Consider the following 27,214-nt stretch of genomic DNA (forward strand, 5'->3'; position numbering starts at 1 on the left):
GCTTATCGGGGGGGGGGGGCGTGAAGAGTGACGTCAGGAGGACAGCTGGCTGAGCTCGGTTGGATTAGGCCCGAGTAGGCCTAGCTAGGCCTAGTTAGGCCGATGCTTGCAGGATGAGCGGGCAAGCCGTGCCCTGGATGGACAAGGACGAACACGTACTCAAACTGGGAGAGAGTTTCCAGAAACGACCTCGTTCAGCCTATCATACGATCCGCTGTGAGTAGAACGCTCGGATATCATACAAGCTCGGATAGGATAGGATAGGTGGACGGGGATTGTTGTTTTGTTAAAACGATGGTGTCAGGTTCGAGTTCGGATACCACTCAGCTTGGTGTTTGGTGTCTTTATTTAGCCCAGGGTCAGGTTGCTCACCCCATGTGTTGAATTTTAAATCTCTCCGCCTCACCCAACCCTCCCAACCCCTCCCGGTACCAGATGATTTCAAACCGGCGTCAATCGACACATCGTGTGAGGGGACGCTGGAGGTCGGCAAGAAGGACGAGGTGATGATCACATTACCCAACGTGGAGGTAACGGACGGACACGTTCGCTTTAAAACGACTTGTTAGGTACTTGTGGTCGGGTGAGGGTCTTTCCTCGGTTTTCCCAACAATGGTCATGGTGAGTTGGGTCCATCGAACGTGTCGACGACCTGGGAGATGTGGTCCATGAAGACCGAGTTTTGAGTGCCAGAGGATGCTCATGAAGCCTTGCTGAGAGGTGTGTGTGTGTGTGTGTGTGTGTGAGTGTGAGTGTGAGTGTGAGTGTGAGTGTGTGTGTGTGTGTGTGTGTGTGTGTGTGTGTGTGTGTGTGTGTGTGTGTGTGTGTGTGTGTGTGTGTGTGTGTGTGTGTGTGTGTGTGTGTGTGTGTGTGATGGGCCCAGACCGGGAATCGAACCCAGGTTCTCTGGCAAATCATATTGTCAGTACGTTGCCTTATTCACCCGTCACCTCACTCTTCCATGAGCCTCGACTTTGTGGGAAATATTAACCATCGTGCTTGTGGCTTTTCGCTTGATCATCACATGACTTGTCGGCTCATCTCCACAGGGCTAATCATTTGGCGACATTGCATTTGATATTATTACTTCTTCCTTCACAACCACAATCGTCCACACCTGGTGTTTGATGGGTCGGCCAGGGGGATTTTTTTTTGTTTTTGTTTTGCTAAAGTGGTTCCTGAACCGGCTGGACAGGCCTTTGACTGTGACAGGAATTTGTAATTTAACCACGGTGCTGGGAATTTGCTGATGGAGGTTTACATTAAATGTAAACAAACTCACCTGTCCCTCTGAGATACCTTGGGATCTTTAACGTCCACCAACTCACTCCGGCTGACGTGACGCCCTGTTTAACGTCCATACGAGGGACGGCACACACATCTGTGGATCAACTTGCCTGTGAAACACCGGGATGACGGTTTATAGCCGGGTCGGGATTGACCCCACGCGAGACGGCGTAGAGCCGAGTGCGCGTACCTCTAAGCCATCCTACCAGCCCTCATAATAATTTATTGAATCATATTGATGCTTGATTTCCCTTTATTTCTTTACTGAAACCGATGGGTACAATAAACGGTTCAGTCTCCAATCCCAATCAAAGGTATCTCTGCATACTGAATCGGTTATATCGACATGACATTGCATTGGTGATGAAAGTGTTGGGAGAAAAGAAAGAGGAAGACAAACGAGCGTGAAACTCTTCATCTTCTTACGTATGGCAGTGATCATTTTATTGGGGCACGTCTATGATGCTGTACTCCTGTCCCAGTACGCTGGTACTCATTTTGCTGACCTCGGAAGGATAACAGGCTGAGTTAACCCCACCCAGTGTTAATTCAGCAGCCAACGGTGCTCAAACTCGGGACCCTAAGATCCCAAGCCAGCCACCCGAACCACTAAGCCACCAACAGGCTTTAGCTTGAGAAAGAAACACAACAAAGCAGAGAAAAAGATTACTGAGTCAGACATCCCCAATGTTGAACTTCCTCCCGGCTGCCCTGTTGCCAAACTCTTCTGCTTACCCGCAGGACCAAGCTTGAAGGCCGTCGTGTGGGTTCGTCATTTTGGAACGATTGGAGCCCGTCATTTTCCATTTCCATTAAACCTAAATTCCATTTTATGTTATTGATGGAAAAATAAGCTTTTGAATTTTTTTCCCATCAAATGCTCATGGTGCCCCTTGGCGGTGGATAATAAAATTGTAAACGTGATGTGGGAGAAATGTGGCGCTCTTGAAGAAATGAATCTTGATTACGATGTCCATATATGCTCATCTGCAAAGGATGTACGTACAGACATAAGGTGCATCCCCAGCGCCACCTGTGCATAAAGTGTACCCCCCTCCCCAAATTTTTCCCTCATTTTGTTGGGGATGAAAAAGTTCCTCAGACGTGGAGATTTGGCGTATTTTAGTTTTTGTGCAATTGTGAACAATCAGTTCTGTCAAAATATACATCAAGGCTTTGTGGGGTCGTGCTACCACCCACAGGGCTCGACTCCACCGGTAACTGTTTTCAAAGGCTCAAAGCGATTGCTACAAAAGGAGTGCGTGCTCATCGTGAACCGTGAGACGGGCGAGTTCCGCCTCGAGAAGCTCAGCAGCAACATTCCTGTGAAGAAGACAAGGTCAGTTTTTTTGTCGTGTTGTCTATAAGTCATTGGCAGGTGCTTCACGTAGCTAACGAATGGAACTGCTGTCCGTTTTTCCGAGTGAATCGTATTTTGTTTTGTTTTTGTTAAAATCAGACCTACAAACTTGCTCTTCACACTGCCTCCTCCCTTTCCTTATTGAAATTTGTTTTTCAGTTTAAACTTTTTTTCCCCATTTATGAGAGAGTAACTTCTTGTGTTTTGATAATTGGATTTCCCATCTTGCTGTGCATCACATGCCACTTGTACAGTCTTAATTAAAGGTCGATTAACTAACAACTGTAGTCCATCGAACTGTCGAGCACAACATGGTTCAAGGTTGTTGGTTGTTGGTTTTATTACTAATTTTTTAGATCCTCATGGAGGATCTCCAAGTCTTACTCATGTTGTTGTTCTTGTGGACTTTTTTGTTTCACAGCCTACAGTTTTCATCGAAACTTCCTGAAACTTGGCATATATATGTAAAAATACCCTGTGCAAACGGTAACAATCTCCGATTTTGAAAATTCCTCCGAGAAAAAGTTATGACATCAATATATGTCCGCTAATGGAAATTGCCTAAAAAATTATCCCCGAAACTAGGCAAGCTTTTTGAATTCTGTTTGCGGGAATCAAACAGGGCATTAGCAGAGATGAATTACCGCACATATGAGATCACTATGATGTCATATCAATTTTTATGACGTCATTCCTATTTTTGACATTTTTTGTTTTTTGTTTCATTTGTTTCACAGCCTACAGTTTTCATCAAAACTTCCTGAAACTTGGCATATACCGTGGTGCCCCCAGAATCCGAACGCCCCATTGTTTGAACAAATTGGAATCCGAACAATTTTTTTGAGAAAATTTTGCCCTAAAAACCGAACACATTCTCAAAAACCGAACACAATGTAGCATTCATGTTTGTTCACGTGCGTCTCCCGTGCCTGTTTGAGCCGCATCTTCGCGCTTTGTTCATTCAGTTCGTCGGTGGAAGTACTCGTGAAAGCATCTCTCGTGTGTTGATTCGCTAATTTAGCTTGTGTTTTCACCTTGATTTGTGCTGTTTTTTTTCTTCAATTATCACCCTTGTGCATGCACCATGATACCCAAGAAGAGCAGTGAAGCAAATAGGAGTAAGAGGAAGTCCGTGAGAATGACAATTGAGTTGAATAAATAACTTATCGCTAAGCATGAGAGCGGTACGCGTGTGTCTGATCTCGCTGTCATGTTTGAGCTGCCGAAATCGACCGTGTGTACGATTCTGAAAAATTAAGAAGCGATAAAATATCTCTCTCTCTCTCTCTCTCTCTCTCTCTCTCTCTCTCTCTCTCTCTCTCTCTCTCTCTCTCTCTCTCTCTCTCTCTCTCTGTCTCTGTCTCTGTCTCTGTCTCTGTCTCTCTCTCTTTTCCGCATGCACCATTAGCACTCCTCACTCAGGTAAATGCAGTTTATTATCTTGCCAAAACGAAGTTTTTGCATGATATGTTAGTCAGCTTGTATGTTTTTTGTTTGTCTGTAATCATGTATAAAAAATTCTGCAGAGCACAGTTATCATTGGAAATTTTTGTAACTTCGCATATCAGAGGCCTATAGAGGTCCCTTTCAGTGCACAAAATTTTGAAGGTCAAGGTCACTTTGTCGCAAATCAGGGGAGTCGACGAAACCCTTATTTTTTGAGTAATTTTGATTGGATTGTCTTCAAACTTCATGGGAATATAGTTCATGGTCTGGCGCTCAGCTGATTAATTTTTGGTGGCGATTGGCCTTGACCTTCATGGTTAGCGCCTCAGGTCAAACATATTTGACCCCAAGGTCAAATTTTCAAGTTTTAGGAACCATATCGTGTAGTACCTCAAATTGAACACCTCGATGAGTGCTTTCTAGATATGTCAAGCTTGAGACATTATGACGTCATTTGGGGACGTTATGAGGCAAAAGAATATTTTTCATGGTGACTCTAGAACGATTCTCATCGGAATCTCTCGTAGGCAGATATTCCTCAAGGAGTCGCTCCTGGTGGATAGCAGCTCTGTTCACCTCGGTGTGACCTTAAAGAAGTCACACGTGGTCACCTTTTGGCAAGATACGGGTCACCCTGCGGGTGACATTGGTTTATTTTCATGTTAGTACATTTATTTCTTGTTTTTATTATTATTACTTGATATTTAGGTCATTTACTCATCTTATTTTACCTTAAACATGGGTAATTTCAGTTGAAAGTGGGTTTTCTTGGGGTCCAGGAACGGATTAATTCACTTACCATTATTTCTTATTGGGAAAATAGTTTTGGAATCCGAACTTTTTGCAATCCGAACAGCCTCCTGGAACGAATTAAATTCGGATTCTGGGGGCACCACTGTATATGCAAAAATACCCTGCTCAGACAGTAACCATCTCCGATTTTGAAAATTCCTCCGAGAAAAAAAGTTATGACGTCAAAATATCTCCGCTAATGGAAATCGCCTAAAAATTATCTCAAACTTGGCAAGCTTTTTGAATTCTGTTGGCAGGAATCGAACAAGGCATTAGCAGAGATGAATTACCGCACATATGATACATCACTATGACGTCGTATCAATTTTTATGATGTCATTCCTATTTTTTGACTTTTTGTTTCACAACCCAGAGTTTTCATCGGATCTTCGTGAAACTTGCTATGTATATGCAGAAAGCCCACACGCACGCAGTAACCATCTCCAATTTTGGAAATTCTTCCTAGAAAAAAGTTGACGTCATAATATCGCCGCTAATGGAAATCGCCGATACCATTATCTTCGAAACTAGACAAGCTGTTTGAATTTTGTTTGCGGGAATCAAGCCGGGCAGTAGCACAGATAATTTATCGCAAACCTGATGCATCACAATGACGTCATATTCGTTTTTATGACGTCATCATTAAGAGGACGAGGATCTTAGCTCATTTGAGCTTGTTTTTTTTTTTTTACGCTTGCTTTGCACTTCAACCTGGTGTTGGCTTAGTGGTTAGGGTGGCTGGTTTGGGATCTTAGGGTCCTGAGTTCGATCTCGTCTGTCGTTGAATTAACACCAGGTGGGGTTGACTCAGCGTGTCATCCTTCCGAAGACTGTGAAATGAGTACCAGTGTACTGGTAATTGGGACACAGCATCAGCGGCACAGCCGTGCCCTCAGCCAATGAGGCTACCCGCAGCCATGTGCTCCATACGAGGAAGAGGAGGCTTTGCACTTCAAATAGTGGTACGATGAAGTGAGCCAGCGAAATGAATTTGGTGGAAACTCTCACCGAAGAGCTCACAAAAAATATGTTGAGATGTCGATGGTCAAGCTGGATGTGAAGGGAGATGTATTGATAATGAGTACCATTAATTTAACATGAGAGACGACAACCCAAACTGTGAAATATATTCATGATACTGATAAAATGTACATATTAAATCGATTAGATGTCGGTTTGATAAATGGAACGTGTCTTTCAATGTTGGCAAGTATCGGGCGGCCCGTCGCTCCTGGAAGGATGGTCACACAAACCCACCCGATTGCCGCAGTCACCCACTGGGAAGAGGTTCAGTCTGTTGCACTTCTTTAGGCTTCACCAACAGCCAGGAAAGGTTCTGGGCCAAAAAAAAAATGTTCTGAGGGTGGCCTCTGAAGCCAACTGTTGAATGGGCACCCTTTATCGTTGCAAATCATTCCTTGAAAAATCTCAATTACTTGGCTTACAAAGGCTTTGCTGGTAGTTCAGTGGAGCACAACTCCACCCCGTGAGCACAACTCCACCCCGTGAGCTACTCTACTCAAGCTGTCTCGTCTAATCTGTGGGATCTAAAGCTAACATTGTTGTCGATGTTCAACCCCACCCTCCCCTTCCTGCTCCCCCAATATATATCCTGCGTGTGAATTACGTACAAGCTCCATTTACAATTCTGAGATGCTTGCGAAACTTGTTCATCTGACCACATGCTTGTCAAAGTAGACATCTCTCTGGTTGTTATTAGAAAACCACCTCAGAGCCGTCGAGTCTGGCATTTCACTCACACCGACTGGTAGGGACTTCAAGCAGCCATCAAACTTCTAGACTGGTCTCCCATCTCTACTTCTCCAACATCAAGTCATCCTGGGAATTTTTTTTCATAGAAACTTGCTCTCTCTCGTACACAGATTTATCTCATCTCGTCTTCAGTTGTCCTACACTTCCTCCTGCCCATGGTACACTGAAGCTCGTGGTGAAGTAGTTGTCCTGAAAGAACTTGCTTTCACCTCTTGGAAGGCTAATACAACTGAAGGGAATCTTAGTTCCTTCCATAAAGCTCAGAACAAGTGTGTCTTCCCTCAGGAGAGCCAGAAAACAACATCTTTCCAATCTCAAGTCTGAACTCCAAATCCTGGTGGCATCTAGTTAAGTCTGTTTCAGGTGTATGTTCCCCCTCCATCCTCTCCCTTACCTGAAATGACTGCACAGCTGACACGGCACGTGAAAAGGGGGCATTCCATGTCAAGTGTACACACCCTCCCGACACTAATACCTCATTTTCTCCCCATATGTTAGTCATTTATTCACTTGGGTGAAAAAAACTCAAAATACCAACTTTTAGACCTGTGGGCCCATCGGGGCCCATTTTAGGGGCCCCCCAAATTTGTGCGCCCCTGGCTGCCCCACAATCTTCCAGAGGCCATGTCACACACAGGTTGTAGTGGTCCGATTTGGCTGATCTTGGTATCAAAATTCTCGTAAAAGTGAGATCTTTCGAATCGCGAAAAGTAATATCACTCCAAAACAGTAATTCAAAAAGTTATAGTTTGGGGCACTCTTTGACCTTGGGCCCCTGCTCCCCAGCCAAACCGATGGTCCCGATTTTTTTCGTGTGAGAATACCCCTTCATATTCTCCAACACCTCAGCATAAATGAAAATAGGATCTCAATGGGTTCAAGTGTGATGATGGTTTTATTGTTCGGGGACTTGGGTGCTGGACACACAATACGCCACAATACATAGCACAATATTTGAACACAAGATTTCCAATACACTATATCAGTATATTGTACATAAATTTTCCACATGCACATGCAGGAACTGGAAGCGATACTAATATGAGTAAGAGTTTTTCCTAGCATATTATAGTCAAGATTTTTTGCCAACCAATGTTTTATTTGACAGCCGTGTTTCTTTTTAACCTCCGCCATCGAAGATCGGAGGTCACTATTTTCACCCCTTTCTGTTTGTTTGTTTGTTTGTTTGTGAACAGTATTACGGAAAAACTCCTTGACGGATTTCGACAAAACTTGGTGGGGGGATTAGGTATGGTCCAAGGATCATGCCATTAGATTTTGGACTTGGTCCAAAATCCAATATGGCCCCTATGGCAGCCATTTTGGAAAAAATATTTGAATTTTTTTTTTTTGCATTTCTACATGTTTTAAGTGATTTCCAACCCCCCCCCCCAAAAAAAAAGAGAAAAAAATTTTTTTGCAACTTTTTTTTCAACAAAATTTCTATTTTTTTTTATGCATTGCTACATGTTATAAGTGATTTCCAACAAAAAACATGCCAAAATTATAATTGCGGCTGATTTTGGAACTTCAGGTGGATATACCCACGTAAAATCAATTTCTGTCTCAAGGAATCTAGTTATGACGAATGAATTGAGTATGTAAAAGTTAAAAGTAAAAGGGAAAGTTGCAAACTATAACTCTGTGAGCACTGCTGACATCAAATTGAATGAATAGGATATCAGGTTCACTTGAGTGACCTAGCAGTATTGGTGGCGGAGGTTTTGCACTCTTCCAAGTGCTCCCCCTCTAGTTTACTGATTGTGTAGGTTCTACCTGTAGCAGTTTTTGGTTCAATGGAAAGAAGTATATCAGAAATGTCTAAAATGCAGTGATCTTCAATGTCAGGAAAAAAGAAACTCTTTACGGGCCCATTTTGATGAAGAAAATTCACTTTCACTTCATGAGTGTCCTGAAAGGCTTCCATGATGCAGGCAAGCCACTATTTTCCATCATAGTGCACTGTGACATAACCTGAGAGTTTCCCGTTAAAAGTTGGTGTAGATTTTGAAATAGCTGACTTGATACAGTGTTCCTCACGAAGGCTGAATTCGCATACTTGAAGAGCAGTTTCAGAAATAGGGATGAAAGCATGAAGTTTTTTTTGAGTTCCAGCTATGGTTTTGGCCGTCTTTAACCTTTCTTCCAGATTTTGTTCTTCCTCTTTATACGCCTCTTGGATTCCGTAACCGAACTTCATTTCATTCAAACCATTTTCAGCAAAGGCGAAAAGATCTTTTGGAGAAATAATTTGACTGTCGTAAGGTCTACGCAGGTTCTCACGTGTTACTTCTCGTTTGACTGTACCACCCATGCCATCTGAAGGGCCCTTGCCATGACTTGTGGCAAAAAAGCCATTCTGCGTCAATACCATACTCTGATTTGTGATGACATAGGTTTATGAAGGCTTTGCAATTCTTATATTGGCCAGCGCAACCGTCTGAGAAATAGTAAAGTTTCTTTACATTTCCAAAGCGAGATTTCAAGTGTTCAATGAGCATTCTTTGGAAGAGGTGGACTGCGACAATGTCGTGAGTATTGCATTCTGATATAATGGTGAACGAATCGTGGTTTAATTTGCTATCTTCCGATTTGAAATAGTAAACCCAGGGGTGAATTGTCGCTTGAGAACAGTTCCAATGGAATCCTTGGGCCGCATCCTGTACGACAAACGAATAGTTCTCTGAGAAGTCTCCAATAATGACAAATTCTCCTTCACCGATTTCGTCTTTCTTATTTTTCAGAAACTGAGATTGGGCCTTGGCAATGAAGTCGCGTCTCACTAATTTCACCGCGCGTTCACAGAATTGATTAATGAATTCTTCCAAAGGCAGGACCATGGAGCTCAGTTCAGATCTGTCGGTGGATGTCCACCATTTAAACTGAATTTCATCAATATCCTCTAGTTCATAAGCACTCAGTAGCTCGGTTTTGAAGTCTTCAATTGATGGGCAACTTTCACAAGTTCTGAAATAACATGCCGGTTGTGCTGGGTTACAAAGTATGCGTGCTATCACATGATGATAGCGAGGAAGTTCGGCTATCTGTGGCATTTTGGAACCAAACATCATGAGTTTCACATTTTGATGTATCGTACATACACATACACTGTGTGTACCACCTGAACCGGCCAGGACACACTCCGAGGGATGGAGCATGGCGAACTTCGCGAATCCAACTTTCAAGCCAAGGTTCTTCTTTGAATTTCTGAAACAGTTCCTTGAGATTGTTTAGTACCAGGTGCTTTTGAATTTTCTTTTCTATGTACATTCCTGACCACCACACAGTCCTTTTTTCCTGGCATTATTTGGCTGACTTCATCACTTCGGTAAAATTCGGTTACGGCGGATTTCACTTCGTCAGGCAATATTTTACCCTGTTTGGGATTTGGAGACGATAGCTCATACCATTTTCTTTCTCTAAATTTTTGGCTTGCACAGCCATTCTTTGGGAGCAACTGAATTCACTCATCATCCCTCTGATGCTCGTATTCCGAGCAAATATTGTCAGGATACGTATTTGCTCTGAACGGCTCGAAACAACGTATTTTTCTTTCAGGCTTTTGATCACCTCTGGCATGCAGTTTTCATCACATTTTGACGCTGTATTTTGTGTTTTCTCTGCAGTACTTGGTCCAGCAACTAGTTCTAATTTATTTTGCACACAATCTTCCACTTTACTTCGCTTTTCAGGAACGTACCCTGGGTTCCTTTCCGCCTTTCGTTTGTCGAATGGGCTTTCGCCTATCATCGATAACGACTGGTTTAATAGGTCAACTTCTGCTTCTCGCTCAAAAACCTCCTCATCCTCGTCTGTCAAAATAGATTCTGCAATGCCTTCGATAGTACCTTCTGATAATTTTGAACTGGTTGAAGATGATTCTTCAATACATTCTGGTGACAGAGTTTTTTTTTCTGCACGAAGTAACAAAGTTTGTCATCTTTTTCCACCTTTGAAGAAAATTTCATCAACATATCATTTGACACATTGCAAAGATCTTTGTCGTTTCGTTTTATGGCAGCTGAACGGATCACAACAGTATTTTTGGAACTCCTTTCGATCTTCAGTCGCCATGCTTACTGCAAAATATGCAAAAACTGAGATTAGCCCATTTATAACTTAATTCGATGATGGTTATACAAAAAATGTACACTTAAAAATCAATAGACACAATAGGCAGAATAATTATTTGCAAATGATCCAATATATAGAATAGTTCAGAGATGATGATTTTCAATTTCAGACATAAAGTCGCCTGCCAGCAGGTGACGTCATTGGAATGATGACGGCAAACGTCGCCCAAAGTCAAATCAACAATGAGTGATATGTGGACCCCGAACAATAAAACCATCATCACACTTGAACCCATTGAGATCCCATTTTCAATTATGCTGAGGTGTTGGAGTATATGAAGGGGTATTCTCACACAAAAAAAATCGGGATCATCGGTTTGGCTGGGGGACGGGAGTCCAAGCTCAAAGGGCGCCCCAAACTATAACTTTTTGAATTACTGTTTCGGAGTGATTTTACTTTACGCGATTTGAAAGATCTCGCTTTTACGAGCATTTTGATACCAAGATCATCCAAATCGGACCACTACAACCTGTGATATGGCCACTGGAAGATTGTGGGTCAACCGGGGGTGCTCAAATTTGGGGGGGGGGGCTAAAATGGGCCCCGATGGACCCCTAGGCCTGAAAATTGACAGTTTTACCGTGGATACAAACACTTGCACAAAAAGAGAGTGAAATCTGAGACGATGTGTCAAAATTTCGCAGAAAAATGTGTACACTTGACATGGAACGCCCCAAAGGCTGAATGCATAAACTCGGTGTTTGCTTGTAAATCTTGTATCTCAAACCCATCACTTTTTGTACCCACCTTACCCAGTCACACCCAGCTGTTCCTTGACTCTGTGTCCTTTTCTCTTGACAAGGTGGAGAGTTCGCTGGCAATCCTCGACTCAGATTCTCCAACCAGTCCAGATGGCATCAGCCCCCGTGCCTGAAAAACCTGTTCTGCTGCTCTTGTCATCTGCTTGGAAATCGGCAAACATTACCGCTCTGCATAAAAAGGTGCAAAAACAGATCCCAGCAACTACAGACCAATTGGCCTTCTCCCTATCAGCAAGGTGTTGGACTCCATCATCGCTTCTGACATTAATCCGTCCTCTTCTCCAATGGCTTGACTTCCGATCATCAATTTGGATTCAGACCAGGTCACTCTACACTGGATATGCTGCTTCTGCTCTCCCAACAATGGATGGAACTCCTCAATGCCGGACATGAAATCGGAGCCACATCCCTCGACATATCGCGTGCTTCCGATAGGGTCTGGCACTCTTCCCTGCTCACCAAACTCTCTTCCTAGGGTAGAGGAACTCCTATGGTAGAGGGAGCCACTCATGGCTCAGACTTCTTCTCCTGTCACAACCAACATGTGGCTCTTAATGGAGTTCTCTCATCCCCTCTTCCTGTCCAGGCTGGAGTTCCTCAAGGCAGCATTCTGGGCCGTTATTTTTTCTGGTTTTCATCCATGATTTCTCCGACTCTCTGGGAAAATCCTCTTTATGTCTTTACTGATGACTCCACCCTCTGTCGTACCATCTGTCATCCCTCAGATCGGCAATCATCAGCTTCTTCACTCTCCGCAGATCTGGATAAAATCAGAAGCTGGTCCAACACGTGGAACATGTCTTTCAATCCTGACAAATCTCACACTGTCTCTCTGAAAGGACCGTTTGGACCCCCCCCCCCCCAAAATACTTTCTCAACAATCCTCTTGAAGTCCTTTCATTCAAGCTTCTGGGTCTTTCATCCATGACCTTTCCTGGGAAAGTCACATTTGCAAGCTGGCCTCAAAAGCCAGTTGCCCACTGGGCATCCTCCGTAGTCTTTGGCACACCTGAGCTCATGACCACATACAAAGTTTTCATCCACAGCCTGATGGAGTACTGCTCTCTCCTCTGGGCTGGTGCTCCTGCCTCTCACCTTTCTCGGCCTCACGCTGTGGAAACAAAGGCATTTAGCATCATTGGCATCTCCCGTGATGAGGCTATCTGCGTCTCTCACACTCTCACCGCAGGCAGGTTGGTGGTCTTTGTCTTCTTCCGTTTTCTCTCCAGCCTCACCCCCCCACTGCTTTGTCTGATGTCGTCCCCTCACATTTTTGCAGGGTGCTCAAGGTCCTCCAGCAACCCCCTTCTGGTAAAACTACCAAAATCAAGAATCACTGCTCATCTTCATTCTTTCCTTCCTCTTTTTCCCTCCTTTGGAACAAACTCTCACTCTCTTCAATCCCATTCTTCCCTCCAGGTCTTCAAAACAGCTGTTCACCACCATCTCTTGTTTTCTCCCATCCAAAACCACAATCATTTCTACCCCCGTTAATCCACCCAAACCCACCTCCTTCAAATTCACTGCTTTCCTTCCTGAAAGTCCCTGTAGTGTCCATCTTGGTTACCCTGTGTACCCCACCCCATCCCTCTCCCTTCCACAGATCTCATGTCTCTGTTCCATAATGTTTTTTTTCCTTCACTCTCTACCCCTCGTCTCCTGCTCTCCTTGTTGTGCGTTTGTGCATGTTCCCTCTCATACGAGCCTCGACGGTGTATACAAAAAAAATCCCCCCCAAAAAAACTAAAGATGTTGTAAGAAAGACAACTTGATGGAAAAATATTACATATTGTTGCAATAACTATGTATTCTGCAGGCTTGAGAGTGGCACTAAAGCCCAATCAGTGGGTGGACGTGTAGGATCTGGACCTGTACCTGTTCAAGGACAAGGACAAAGCCAGGGCCGGAGTGCCACCAAGGCCAGTACTGGGCAGAAAATGTCCCCCGTCAAAGACAAGCCATCTCCAGACTTACCCTTGGAAGACATTGAGAAAGGTATGCTGATAAGATCATGTCAGATTAGTAATTGGGTTTGATCTAAGTTTGTAAAACCTCAGGGAGGAAATTGTCGGTTGATCATTTATTTGGTCAGAATTGTAAAAGCACCGCATGGAAGGTTATCGTGAAACCGTGCCCTTGTAATCTGAATTTTAGCAGAGTTTCATCTGTCCTTGTCCTTGCACACCATCCACTCTTTGCAATGCATTTTTGAACAGAGCTTCGGGCAGATGCAAGTGTCATTGAGCAGATGAGCAGTAGTAGTTCCTCCGATTCTGGGAATTCATCCTCCAGCGACAGCTCGAGTTCAGACTCGGAGACCCCCAATCAACAATCTCCAGCCCCAGCACCTGCCACAGTCACACCATCAGCCCAGGCACCAGCTCCACCAGCAACCCTCTCACCTGCAAGCCAGCATAACGGCACTGCTCGTGCTAAACCTGACTGCTCTGGCTACATCAACACCCTCAGTAAGCTCCTGCAGGCATACCCTCCCTGTCTCTAGCTGTTGTGACTTGATAACTGCTGCTGGTATAAATTTAGCTTTCGAATCCTAGTTATACAGGATTGAAAGATATTGTTTTTTTTTTCCTACTTATGCCATTGGTGGTTGTCATCTGTGTTTACCCACAATGCTCTTTTCTCTTCCCTGTGCCTACAGGAAATGATCTGCAGCTGAGCGAGTCAGGAAGCGACAGTGAATGACAGTTTCACCGGTAGGATGTGAAGTATAGATTTTTTTGGTGAGGAATGACGCTTACCATTACAAGCTGGTGATTGCAATTTGAGAGTTTTCACTTGTCTGCATTCTTCATGTTTCTTTGGGAATGCAAAATCTGACCCTGAAATCGAATTGCTTATATATATATATATATATATATATATATATATATATATATATATATATATATATATATATATATATATATATATATATATATATATAAAATCAAACCTTCGAGGTTTGCTCCTGCTTTTCACTATTTTCATTTCTGTTCCACAAAAGGAGATTATCCAAATCAGCATTTCACAATGAGAACAAGTTAACCTATCTAATGTTTGGATTTCTTTTTTAATGGAGAAGGGGGTGGGGGGTTGTGGTTTAGTAAAAGTGGTTGAACCACTCTGCTTTTTGTTTAAAAGCCATGGATCTTTTCCTCCACATGAGCTGCTGGTGAAAGCTCCACTCAATGTACTCTTCCTTTTCCTTCAACATTTGTGAAGTGTTTTATGATTGAGAGAAAAACTTGCTCGACTTTATTAACTTGCTGTCAACTACATCCTGGGTACTTCAGTGGTTTTAATGCATCTTATGTGAGCAGTAAGGCTTCAAAGGGAACTAAAGGTGGTTATTTTGTTCAAACGAAAATATAAATAAAAAGGAATCAAACTTTAATTAATTACCTCTTCCCCCCCTTTCCTGACCAATTCAATTGATGGAACTTTCTGCTTTCAAATATCTTTAAGTTTATTGCCAACCATTATACATTTGTATGAAATAATTATAGGACTTAAATTCCTCTCGTCAGTAATGCTTATGGATTCTTGTTTTAAACTGGGAGAAAACTTTCATTTTGTGAGTGGAATACCAGTTGGCATGTGATCAGAACTTGTAGCCATTTGTTTGTTTGTTTTTCAGCACTCGTGTTCAAAATTCCTAAACAATGCAGAGTAAATAAAGCTCTAAAAGTAAAGATTCAAATATGACTCGTTTTGTCGATTTGAACAGGCACTGACATCGCTGCCTAACGTATGCAAACACCCTCCATCGATGGTGTGCTGTCGTTCATGGGCCAATCTTTTGGAGACAAGTATCGCAAGCGATTTCCAATGGAAATCGGAACATTAATTGCACTGCCGTGCGACGATCAAGTGCTGAATGGAGTTTTTCTAATTATAAAGGAACTTTCAACCAAGCAATGCACTTTTAGAATGGACAAGCTATGCTGAAAAGACCAACTCCTCTTGGGATATGGTTGAAGTAATGTAAATCTAAGGGTGCCAACAGATATTGAATAAAAATCATTGAAAGGAAGCACCTGCACCACTTTATTGCAAATCCTGGTTATTGTTGGTATTAAAAAGTTCCAGCAATTACTTTGCATGCAGAAAAATTCAAATTATCTGACATGTTTATGAACTCAGTTGTACTTGCAAACAAGTATATTTGAGAGAGAAAAAAAAAAGTTCTACAGAAACTTAACTGGTTTTAAATTTGGTAGGAAATAGTTATGAAGAATAAACTTTTTTTTTTTTTAATACCTTGGAAATGTGCAGAATCAATCGAATAAAAACCAACAAAAGTGTGAAGCAGGTCGAGGCCAGAAAGCACCGCTATTAGGTCATGGTGTGAGCCTCTTGGGGTCACGAGGAAACAAGGAGGCTTGGCGAATGTTGGGCAACCCAAGGTAGAGCATCGTCACTCGTTCTAAGCCTAGAGGGTTGGAGTGAGGGGAAAAAAAAAGTAGGCCCAAGTTGATAATCATGGGCTTGGCATCATCTCAGGCAAATGGCATTGATTGGTGATGTCTTTAAAAAATATATAAAACCAAAGGACTTCTCATGCACATCCACTCCATACCCACCAATGCCCCCTCCAGCATGGGGCGGAGCACCGTAACGGAAGGAGTCGATGTAAGCTTTAATTTTCTCCAGATCTGGAAACAGATAAGGAACTCGGTTGCCATAATAAAACGAAGGATCTCACTTCAAGTGTTGGTTTCTTTCCTCCCAAAATGATGCAGTCGTGTTTTACTGCAAACGCACCCACAACCTCAAAATTTCGCCTCATCTTACCAACTCCATGATGTCGAGCTCTCTCAGTTAGGAGGTCGGGGTCGTGCACTCGCTGAGCTCCAGACAGAATCTCTTCACCTCGCATAAACATGTCATAAGAATTTGAAGTGCGCTAGGAAGTAAAGCCGCACAACGTACGGTCACGTGAGTAAAGGAAGCTGTGTGAAAACATGGCCAGGTGGCATGGGTTGTGGCCACAGCTTACATATTTATAAACTGAAGTGCTGCATTACTTACTGGGTTGTTGGGGTCTGGCATAGTGTAGAAGGGTCGGACAGCCAGTGGGTATTTGTCAAGAATGTAAAAATCAGTGTCATACTGGAAAATAAAACAAATAAATGTCTGGTTATAAGAGAGATAAATTTGCTTACGACTACTTTCAAAAATCTTGCAGAAGTGTCGTGGCTGACCTTTTCTTTTATGAGACGACCCAAAAGTTTCTCATTCGGGGTGCTGAAAAGACGAGGTAAAAATATTTATAATTTGGGACATCATTTTTGCCATTTTCGATTACAGAACATGTGGAATTTCCTCCCAGATTGTTGAATGTGCCTTCCAAGTTTGACTTAAAGCTTCAGATTTTATGATTACAGCATCACAATCAATTAATCATCTCGTCTCGGTGCACCTGAGATCGTCCTCGTCACCCATTTCTATGCCAGCATCTCGTAAAATGGCAACTCCTTCCTGGAACTCCAGCCGGAGCGTTGGCTCGAGAAAACGGAACGGCTCTGCAGGGTACTGTTTTCTCACAGTCTCGATCTCCGTCTGGAAGCTGCAAAAGCCGGCAGGTGGAACGGAAGTGTGCATGTGATGCAAAAAAAAGATGAAGAGGAGAGGAAAGGGGGGTGGGGGTGGAGGACAAAGAGCAGAGAAAGAAAGGGTAATGAAACGATCTCTTCAATCACGATTCCTCCCAATCGTAAAAACACTTACGAACAGAACCAGCTGTAATCCGGCACAGACGTTCACATTCACTCATTAGATTGCCCACTCGTCACTATTGAAAAGTCCATCTTACACAACCATAACTAGTTTGGAAGCTCACTTGTCCCGCAAGCCTTTGAAGATCTGCACCAAGGTGTCGGCAATGCTCTCCACCACCTCATGGTAGTGGTAGTTGAAGACCATCTCAATGTCAAGCCCAACAAACTCCGTAAGGTGTCGATGCGTGTTTGAGTCTTCAGCGCGGAACACTGGGTACAGGGAAAGCCGATTCGATTGTGGACGTCAAATCTCACAACTAAAAAAAAAAACATCACCAATGATAAACTGGAATCTTTTTTTGGTTGGACAAGAACAGGGCATTTATTCAAACAAATTGTATCGTGGAGGCACTTTTAAAAGTTTATCCCATAAAACCTTTCCATGGGCCAGATACAGATGAGGTTCAAGAGAAATCTTGCAAAAAAATAAGGGATCCAATTTTAGTCCCGAAATAATAAACTCGTTAAGATTTTGCTGAAGGATCACTCTTGTATTATAAACAGCCAGCAGAAAAGCCAATCAAAATGATAGGCCACCCTTCTATATTATTTTTACACCACAGCCTTGATAACTTGCCAGGCTAAAACCAAACCCAAAATTACGCACAAAAACCTTAATTTATTATTACACAAATATTTGGGCGGTGTATAGGTCACGAAACGTTGCCGAAAAAAATAACCTGGGGTACGTAGATGAAGCAAAAACACTTGTACTTCTTATGTGCATATAAAATATTGTGGTTATATAGCTCGGATAATTACAATTGCACTGAGCCATGGGCTGACCGACACCAGAGTCCTGAGGCCTATGCAGCCTCACAAAATGGTGGCTATACAAATTTTTTTGTTGTTGTTCACGTTACAATTGTGGGTAGAGTCAGGCCAGCTGTCCAAACAATGGGGCGATGGCAGTCCGTCCACACGTACATGATCCAAAAACGAAGCTGCTTTGATATATATGTAATACATACACATATATATATATATATATATATATATATATATATATATATATATATATATAAATATAATACATACGAGATTAGTCTTATAAACATCCTCAATTGGCCAAAATTCACGTCCCGTGCTCATGATAAAAGGCAGGAATTAATTGTTGACTCCCAAATCGCTCTATTACAGCACATGTCAAAGTTCATCTCATCTCACCTGGACCAACACAGAAGACCTTTTCAAAGTCACCTGCAATACAGATCTGTTTGTACAGCTGCGGTGACTGTGCCAAGTACGCACTCGTCTTGAAGTAGGACACTGTGAACACGTTTGCTCCACCCTCACTGGCAGCTACGTGGGGAAGAAGGAATATGTTCGAGTTGTACAGTTGTGATGTACAACTCAAATGTTTATGATGTCTTTGCCCATCCGTAATGTTTTACAAGCCCCTTGCAACACACATCGCAATCATACACACGATTAGGTGATAAACATTTGATGAATGCAACGTGATGACCATGAAAGACTCTCGTACTCGATTCCAGAGGAAGTCTCCAACGCACTTTTCCTCTCCGAATGAAATATGTAGAACATGTAGTGTTGCAGCATAGCAAACCTGTTGTGCATTTTGTGATACAAGCACCAAATTTGGCACAAATGTACATTAATATGTTGCGAACATTTTCAGATATTGGGCCACTTGAAATTCTCTTTATGTCCGCCATATTGGATTTCAAAATGGCCGCCACTTGAAATCTACATTTGCTATTATCTCTGGACGTAATGCAGCTATTGACTTGATTCTGGTATCTAAATGTGTTTTTGGGGGCAAGGAATCCAATGGTACCATTTTCAACTTAATATTATCTATCACAGTCTGTTATATAATTTTATTTGGAAATTATCTAGGCAAATATTGGATTCAACACAATACTTTGAAAAGAATGTCTTAGTTCTGTAAATGTCTTAGGTATAATACTGACATGCGACATGGTCTAGTATTTGAGGCAAGGTGTCTGGTATCTGAGGCTAGGCATATACCGGTACTGAAGATACGTGTACATAAACAGTGTCATGTTAACAAGTTCAGCATTGCCACAAGTACATGTATGTTGTTGACTCATCGTCATGTGCAGTCCCCTTCACACACACAGAGGGCTGTGCACTGAAGGGCAGCCTTTTTGCACTTGCAAGAAACCAGCTCAATGCAGCTGTGAGCTGCCTCATTAGCCTGGTCCAGTAAGGTGTGTACTGTCCTTCTCCAGTCCTTGACCAACCCCAGTTGGTTGGTGGAGGGAGCTCTGGTGCTGGCAGCAGTATCTGACCCCACACATGTCCACCTTGATACACTGCCCTCTTGACATGATCCTCCAGAGCTGCCTTCGTTGGAGGGATGAGCTGCACATTGTTCTTCCTTGCGAAGAGTTTCCTCCTGGCCTTGTCAATGTCTGTGCATTTGCTGGTTCGATCATACAACAGGATCACGAACCTCTCGACGATGCGCATTGCATCGTCTGGTATGTCACGAGGTGCAGAGGACAGCAGCAGCAGCGCCTCAGTGAGTTCCGGCAGTACCGTCCAGACTGCCCACGCAGTCTTCTTGCCATGTCTATGAAAACTAGACACAGTGTCACATCCAGTTAGAGCGTGGAACATTGGCAGTGCACGAGCCTTCTCTCGTCCCAATCCAGCTGCTATTTCGTGTGCTGCTAGGTATCGGAAACTCTGGCCTGTTCCGAATGCCAGCCACAGTTTGTCTTCTGGTTGCAACTCCTGTGTCAGGGACACTGCCAGCACCACAACATCGGTGTCTACAGTCCGGATGAGTATTGCATGGTGTCCATGCTGGACTGCGTGAGATGCATGCAGCAACATCCGACTGTCAGCTTCTTCATGGTTACATGGGGCGAGTGAAGTCAGATCTGGTAGTAGTGGCTTGCTGAGCACTGCCTCTCCATCAGTAATGACGAGTTGCTTGTCCTCCTGGTCAAACCATTCCATGAGAGCTGCTGAGAGGAACCTGAACAGCTCGGTCTTGTTGCTGTCTACTCGTAGGAAGTTCTGCCAGTTTCCTGGTATGGCTGCGGCAGCCACCACACGTCTCCGCACACCTTGTCCCCGCTTTGCACGTGCACTACCTTTCAGTGAATCAGCAAGGTAAGTATCCCAGACCAGATCCTGGCATGACACTGTTTGCAGCTTCGTGGACATATATGGGATGAAGATCTGTTGTGCATACTCTTCAAAGGTCTTTGATGCAGCCGGCTTCAGCATCTTGACGATGGCTGCTCCATCAAGCACAATACAGGTCGTGACAGGAGTCTCTGTCTTTGCATCAGAGACTTCTTCCAAGCATGTGAGGAGATCATTCTTGGTACCAGTGCAGAGGCTTCCACCATCAAACAATGCAGGAGGACATGCCTGATTCTCGTGACAAAAGAACTCCTCAAGGTTTCCATCCCTCGTCTGGCAGCCAATGTACAGACGTGTGAAGAGTTCACGGTCATTCTTGATGCAGGCGAGCTGTTGCTGACCTATGCTCTGGCTTCTTGGAGTGGAAGTGCTGAACACCTTCAGCTTGTTACGAGGAATGGGTGCGTCCAATGCCTTTGTTCTGTCCAACAGACACTCTCTGGTGAAAGCCTCAAACTGCTCTTGGCCAATCCTCTTGGCATTCATCACGGTCTCCACAGCATCAGGATCTGCGATCTCCTTTGTGTCCAGTTCGACTACATCCTGACTCTCCTCCTCGAATGGGTTGCCCATCTCCTCTATGACACCGACGAGAGAGCGAACATCTTTCACAAATGAGGCCTGTACACTTGGCGTCTGATCATGATGACGCGTGTCTGCTGTTTGCCGTCTCCAGTGTTGGTTCCCATCCTGGAATTCTTCGATCACCCTGGCAACTTCTGGTCCCGCAACCATCCAGCGACGTAGGGCACTAGGGTTGTCAGTGAGCCCAACTGCTCCACCGTCTCCTTTGATGCAGGCATTATTCTGCTCATGTGCCTGGTCAATCGGGATTGAAGAGAACACCCTCTGTGTTTTCTGAACGGTGAAGTGGCTTTTCCCTGAATTTCCTGGCTACATCTGGGTGTTGATGGTGAGTTCGGCCATGTCCTTCAGGTGCACTGGTATCCACCTAGCATAGTGGGTGTGATCCAGTGCATGGAACCAGGGGACCAGCTCTGTCAGAGCATCGAGGTACATCATTAACGATCCCTGCCTGAGAGAACGCACATACACTAGAACCAACAGTTCTAGTTCCAGCACGGTTGCCCAGTAGTGAAACTGGGGGATGTCTTCTCCTCTCTGGCAACACCAGTCTTCAAACTCCGGAAGGTCCTCTGCATCCCTGGTTTCTCCCAGACAGTAGTGGTTGTAGGCACGGTGCACGGTGTTAAAACATTTCTAATATAAAGCCTTATAGTAAGAATTTCAGATAAACCCCAAAAAAGTAAGACCAGGTTGGCTATTAGACAACCTGCCTCTGTCGTGCCCACCAGACAAGTGGTTTTCGCCAGCACACATGTGTATCAGGTAAGCTTGTGCTGAGTACATCATACCTGAACAACTCGGTGAGGCAGAACACAGCAGTGCACACCAGGGTGACCCCTTCAGTGCATAAACCAATTAACCTGTCCACTGCAGGGCATATAGAAATGAAGTTATTTTCTGCATATAATAATAATAATAATATAAGTTCAGTTCTATATAACAATTTCTGTTATCACCACTACCACTACAACAAGCTTTGTCTGGAATTTTGTGGACTAACAGACATACAGACAAGCTGGGATCAAAACACTACCTCCTTCCACCATTGAGTGTAGAGGTAAACATCATGGAAATTATATCATGCCCTAGATTTAATTCACGCTTACCCGTGTATTTGCTTCACTGGTTCACAAGGTCTTTTGCATACATGTAATTCAGACTCTTGTCTTCATTGCTGACCACACAATGTTGTCTAGCTGAGCCCAGATTGTATGTAATTAACTCATTTATGTGGAGTCACAAGGTGATTCAGACACAGCCACACACAAAGAACACAGTTGATGTGGGTCAACACACATGCAGCCTCTCTACTCTTATTTGGGTCAGGGCTGTGATTAAAGACATGTAGTGGAGTCATGTTTGTAAATATTGTTAAAGACATGCTACAGTGCATTGTTAAGGAAACAAGACAGATGGAAGCCTATACAAGAAATTTCTGTACTCTAGAAACACAAAAGATGGATTAAAGGGTCTAGGAAAAGGGGATTATGCACGTTTGGTATTTATTGACAATATGAATGTAATGTTACATAAAATATGCATATGAAAAACACAAATGAATGGGTCACTTAGTTTCCTAATGGGATATGAATTTATATTTTAGACTGCCAGTATATATGAGCTTGTCTGAGTTGTTACGAGTGATTTAGTATAGTTTTTTTTTTTTAATTTATATTTACAGAACTAAGACATTCTTTTCAAAGTATTGTGTTGAATCCAATATTTGCCTAGATAATTTCCAAATAAAATTATATAACAGACTGTGATAGATAATATTAAGTTGAAAATGGTACCATTGGATTCCTTGCCCCCAAAAACACATTTAGATACCAGAATCAAGCCAATAGCTGCATTACGTCCAGAAATAATAGCAAATGTAGATTTCAAGTGGCGGCCATTTTGAAATCCAATATGGCGGACATAAAGAGAGACTTTCAAGTGGTCCAATATCTGAAAATGTTCGCAACATATTAATGTACATTTGTGCCAAATTTGGTGCTTGTATCACAAAATGCACAATTCTTTTGAATATTTGGGTTAAGCCGCCTCACTAATGACATTTGGGAAATGTAGATCCTGAAACAAGTTGACATGAACAACAGTTCCTAATGTGATGGTTACAGTGCAGGATGAGGGTGCATCACCAATAAGAGGGCCAAATGGGATGGCTGCATTACAGTACGAGGGTTCATGACCAACAAATGAGGGGTAGCCACAATTTGAATTATACATTCAAATAAGGGTCAGTTATTTATTGATCGATTTCTTTTTCTTGGCACAAAAGGTGAGACAAGAAAAGAAAAACATTCACCAGATATTATCTTTGGGGTCTGAATCTCCACAAAACCATTCCTGATGAGGTGGTTGCGGAAGAGACTGCAAACACCAGCTTGGAGGCGGAAGATTGCCTGGTTGGTTGTTGTCTGGTGGAAAATAATGTGACAAAGTAGAAGGAAGTTGTGGGGGGGGGGGGTTAAGCGATAGGTTCCACATCACACTGTTACCTCAATTATAAGAAACACTCACCCGGATGTCAATGACACGATTGTCCAGTTTAGTATCTTGATTCACGGTCACTCGGCCTTCCTGACACACAATGCAAGGTTTTACGAACAGGAAAACAAAATTGCTGAACTTTAATCAATTCATACATGTGAGCAACATCAACAGATGCAAGCGATGGTGTTGTATATTTGGGGTATTTCCACCGCAAAGACCAATGAGGCTGACAGGGAGGGTTGAACGTATTCCTCAAACGAAACAACCAGTTTAGGTGCCACAACTTTGTTGAAGCGATACGGCAAGAGACCAGGCCCGGAAACGGAATCTCGTCCCGATCGTGCATCACAGTGGGTTGAAAGCAGGATCTGGCTCACCTCTTCAATCTCCTGATGGGGCCGGCTAGCATCGTCCAGTTGTAGAGGCAAGCAAGGGCTGGCTAAACTCACTACAAACACCTGTAGGGAATGCAGGAAAGTCTCAGGCCTAGCTAAGGAAATTACCAAAGAGAGGTCATCACCAACACCGAGCCCCACCATGATTTGAAACCATGTTATTGACAATTTTCTTGAAAAAAATTGTCATACAAAATGGAACTCAGAGCAAGATTCACAACTTCAACATGGTACTATACACGTATCTGCACAAAGGCCATTTTATCTCTATGCAATATATTGAGAAATGCATCCATTTAAAAGAGGAAAGTGCTTGGGGTGAAGGAAGGTGTGCTGAGTGAGTGAGGAGGTGATGAGGATTTCAAAACACCTTATGGTCAATTTAAAACCATGTGACCATTTACAACCAAAATCATACTTTTTCCAGGTGCAGCTCCACATCCTGCTGAGTGCAACTCTTGATCTTCTGGTCCACCAGCTGGACAACTCCTTCCACATCTACGATGCTCTCCTTCGTAATGCTGATAGATGATAAAACTGGTGAGCATCATATTATCAAAGAGAATCATCTTTGCACATTGATATTGTTAAGTTGAAGGGGCTACGAATTATGTAGATGACAAATTTGGTGGGCTGTGAGTTTGAGTTGGCTAGAACATTTCCCTGTAATTAGGGACCCATTAGGAAGAGGTGGTCCTGCTCACATATATATATATATATATATATATATATATATATATATATATATATATATATATATATATATATATATATATATATATATATATATATATATATATATATATACACACCATGAAGGGCGGCAGTTCACAGACATTCGGTGGGAAAGCGTTATTCGTTTGAACCAGGTGAGGTACCATGTCGGGTGTTACCAGAAGGGACATTTTTGGATCGGTTTGTATCCTGTGGCAGGTGACTGTTCGGGCGGCACCAATGACGCAGCATTCGCTTAGCGTCACTCTGGAAGTGGCAACATACTCCTTCAATAGTCGGTTATGGACGATGAGCAAGGGACGCTCGGGCACATTTGGAAGTGATAAAAGTGACTGCCCAAGGGAGAGGAAGGCTGTTAGGAAGGAAGGCGGTCGTGGTAGTCAGGGTTGTAAGCCACAGGCCCGTACACGTACTGTTTGCTCTCTTGCATCTGGCGGCCTTTCTGGCTCTTGGCCTTCAATTTCCACTCCACATTTGAGCTTAGCCTTCCCCGCTCTCCACATGTGGCCCACTGTTCTCCCTGGCTGCGTTGCAAGCTCTTGTGCTTTGCTCTCTGCTCTGTGCCACAGGCTGGAGACCTGTTCTGGTGGAGCCATTTCGATCCAGTACAGGTATCTTTAAAATTTTGAAAGATATTGCCTGGCCATGGTGAATGAATGTATGTATGTATGCTCATGGGACCAAAGCTTCTTTCCTTGCATCAAGTGCTTTTCATTTTCGTTATACCAGGTATATTTATTTATTTGCTTGAATTCGTGTCCGTCGAGCTTTTGTCTCGGAATTCTGTTTTTATCATCTTGTGCCTCATTTAAATAAACCTGTTATTCCACAAGGACACATTTTGTGTGGTGACCCTCCATTGCAAACCTCATGGGAGAAACTGTTTTGGCTCAGCTTTAGATAAATCCCTGGGGAAGGTTAAAATTGGTAATGTTTGCTTAATTAGCATTTCCAACCAGAGCGCACGAGTTATCGTTCCACCCGGGTCCCTCGTGTGATTCGGCCTATCCTCGAGAGTCAATTGATTTCCGGTGTTAGCAGGACCAGACGCGACAATAAATTTTGAGTCTCTGTCGATATCGATACACCGGAATAAACAACCAAAAAATAATGAAAATAATTTTTTTTCCGTAGGTTACAAAAATATGTGATGGTCCAATGGTCCATTATGTATTCATCTTTGACGTACACATCATTGATACATGGTCATTTTCAAAGTATTCCCACATTTAATATACTGGTATATCGATATGAAAAATTATATCAATATTGTTGTGGAGCCAGGTGTCGGTGGCGAGCACGACCGCAAGGTGGAGCAGTAGAGTCGGCTCCACCGAACACCTGCAATTTAGATCGTGCTCCTCGGAGAACTCCGAAAGGCACGGGCCCCTTACAGGACCGTGAATCACCAATAATTTGGCCGCATGGAATAGGGTGAATTGCCAACTTCAATATACCTAAGTATCCACACGGCAAAGCTACCGGGGAATTCACACCCTCGGCAGGCCTCGAGCGGAACGAGCAGTTATCTTCCTCGAACCATGCGTAACCCGAGCGGATGGTTACCAAGACCCGTCGGTCCAAATGCACAATTTACCGTTTCCCAATTTCCCAACACGCACCATGCCAAGCCAATGAAAGAAACGCAGAAACGAGCTGATACATTCAACAAAAGGGATATTTATTTTCAATTGGCAGGGAGGGAACACACAAAGAGCACAGCTATCATGACTATAAAAATGCAAATTTACACACAAGCACTTATAAAATTGCTACTTAAAGACGGGTCCACACACACACACACACACACACACACACACACACACACACACACACACACACACACACACACACACACACACACACACACACACACACACACACACACACACACTCACACACTGTCGGGTCCATTTTATTGAAGGCTTCCAGCTTGAGGAAAGGTGAGCTGGAGACCAGAGCCTGTGCTTGGACCTGTCCACCTCGTGTGATCTTCGACGATCCGGCTCGGCGGGACTCAAACCCGCAACACGATGCCGCTCCAAGCACCAGGTACCGCACTCTCCAACCGGCCACGCACCAATCAACCAAGACCAAGGAGAAGATCAGAGATGACGATGACCCAGCGACGACGACGACGACGACGACCCTCAGAATCGTTCCAAGAGCTCTCAGTCTGGCGTTCTTTGAAATTTATTTTTCCTCCGGGGTGAGCAAATCGCCATCTGAGGCACTCTCCACCCTCATTGAATGGGGCGTCGTGGGAAAGTTGCTCTCTGTGGCCATCTCAACCCCCATTGGCCGGCGTGCCGTGGGAAAGTCGCTCTCTGTGGCGTGATTGGATAAGGGGCACGCCCTTGCCTTCCAGGGCGGAGTCCCGGTCTGAGGCGATGGAAATGTCCGCCCATGTACGTGGCCGAACGCACGTGGGCGATGGTGTCGGTGTGTGAAGTGAAGTGAAGGAGGTTTGTTGTAAACGAAACTCCGCAGCGCACACATGTAATTCCCGTTAGACACAGG

General features: G+C 43.6%; 2 protein-coding genes across 9 annotated transcripts in view; one reads left to right on the forward strand and one right to left on the reverse strand.

Annotated features, from left to right (window-relative positions):
* On the forward strand, positions 1-25,529 carry EAF1 (ELL associated factor 1). Of its 7 annotated transcripts, none has more exons than XR_015056983.1 (8): positions 1-216; positions 436-530; positions 2,490-2,626; positions 13,370-13,548; positions 13,770-14,021; positions 14,213-14,294; positions 24,387-24,499; positions 25,264-25,529. XR_015056983.1 is itself a non-coding variant. In XM_085876631.1 (7 exons), the coding sequence occupies exons 1-6, from the start codon at positions 114-116 to the stop codon at positions 14,254-14,256; spliced, it is 810 nt and encodes a 269-aa protein (XP_085732757.1). In that variant the 5' UTR covers positions 1-113; the 3' UTR covers positions 14,257-14,294; positions 15,281-15,586. The 7 variants fall into 7 exon arrangements, 4 of the variants coding, with proteins under 4 accessions (XP_085732757.1, XP_085732759.1, XP_085732756.1 ...); XR_015056984.1 differs by having other exon boundaries at positions 14,213-14,267; XR_015056982.1 differs by lacking the exons at positions 24,387-24,499; positions 25,264-25,529 and adding an exon at positions 14,499-15,253 and having other exon boundaries at positions 14,213-14,418.
* Positions 15,280-27,214, reverse strand: part of DARS1 (aspartyl-tRNA synthetase 1) — a 21,825-nt gene continuing 9,890 nt past the window's right edge. For both annotated transcript variants that reach the window (XM_085876625.1, XM_085876624.1), the window contains exons 7-18: positions 24,378-24,480; positions 23,942-24,022; positions 23,592-23,651; positions 23,377-23,488; positions 18,501-18,635; positions 17,396-17,543; positions 16,976-17,122; positions 16,758-16,800; positions 16,585-16,665; positions 16,348-16,459; positions 16,137-16,208; positions 15,280-15,985 (exon numbers count right to left, since the gene is read on the reverse strand). In XM_085876625.1, the coding sequence (XP_085732751.1) occupies positions 15,894-15,985; positions 16,137-16,208; positions 16,348-16,459; positions 16,585-16,665; positions 16,758-16,800; positions 16,976-17,122; positions 17,396-17,543; positions 18,501-18,635; positions 23,377-23,488; positions 23,592-23,651; positions 23,942-24,022; positions 24,378-24,480 (1,186 nt within the window). In that variant the 3' untranslated portion in view covers positions 15,280-15,893. The remainder of the gene's footprint in view (positions 15,986-16,136; positions 16,209-16,347; positions 16,460-16,584; positions 16,666-16,757; positions 16,801-16,975; positions 17,123-17,395; positions 17,544-18,500; positions 18,636-23,376; positions 23,489-23,591; positions 23,652-23,941; positions 24,023-24,377; positions 24,481-27,214) is intronic.

This window comes from Eptatretus burgeri, chromosome 4, assembly GCF_056783735.1.
Source record: "Eptatretus burgeri isolate ZD-2024b chromosome 4, Ebu_testis_v1, whole genome shotgun sequence".
Classification (NCBI taxonomy): Eukaryota; Metazoa; Chordata; class Myxini; order Myxiniformes; family Myxinidae; genus Eptatretus; species Eptatretus burgeri.

Excerpts from the sequence above, each read along its gene's own strand:
- EAF1 (XM_085876631.1), top strand. The coding sequence starts at position 114 with ATGAGCGGGCAAGCCGTGCCCTGGATGGACAAGGACGAACACGTACTC. Across the intron at positions 217-435 it reads AGCCTATCATACGATCCGCT|ATGATTTCAAACCGGCGTCA; the intron begins GTGAGTAGAACG and ends TCCCGGTACCAG. Across the intron at positions 2,627-13,369 it reads ATTCCTGTGAAGAAGACAAG|GCTTGAGAGTGGCACTAAAG; the intron begins GTCAGTTTTTTT and ends TGTATTCTGCAG.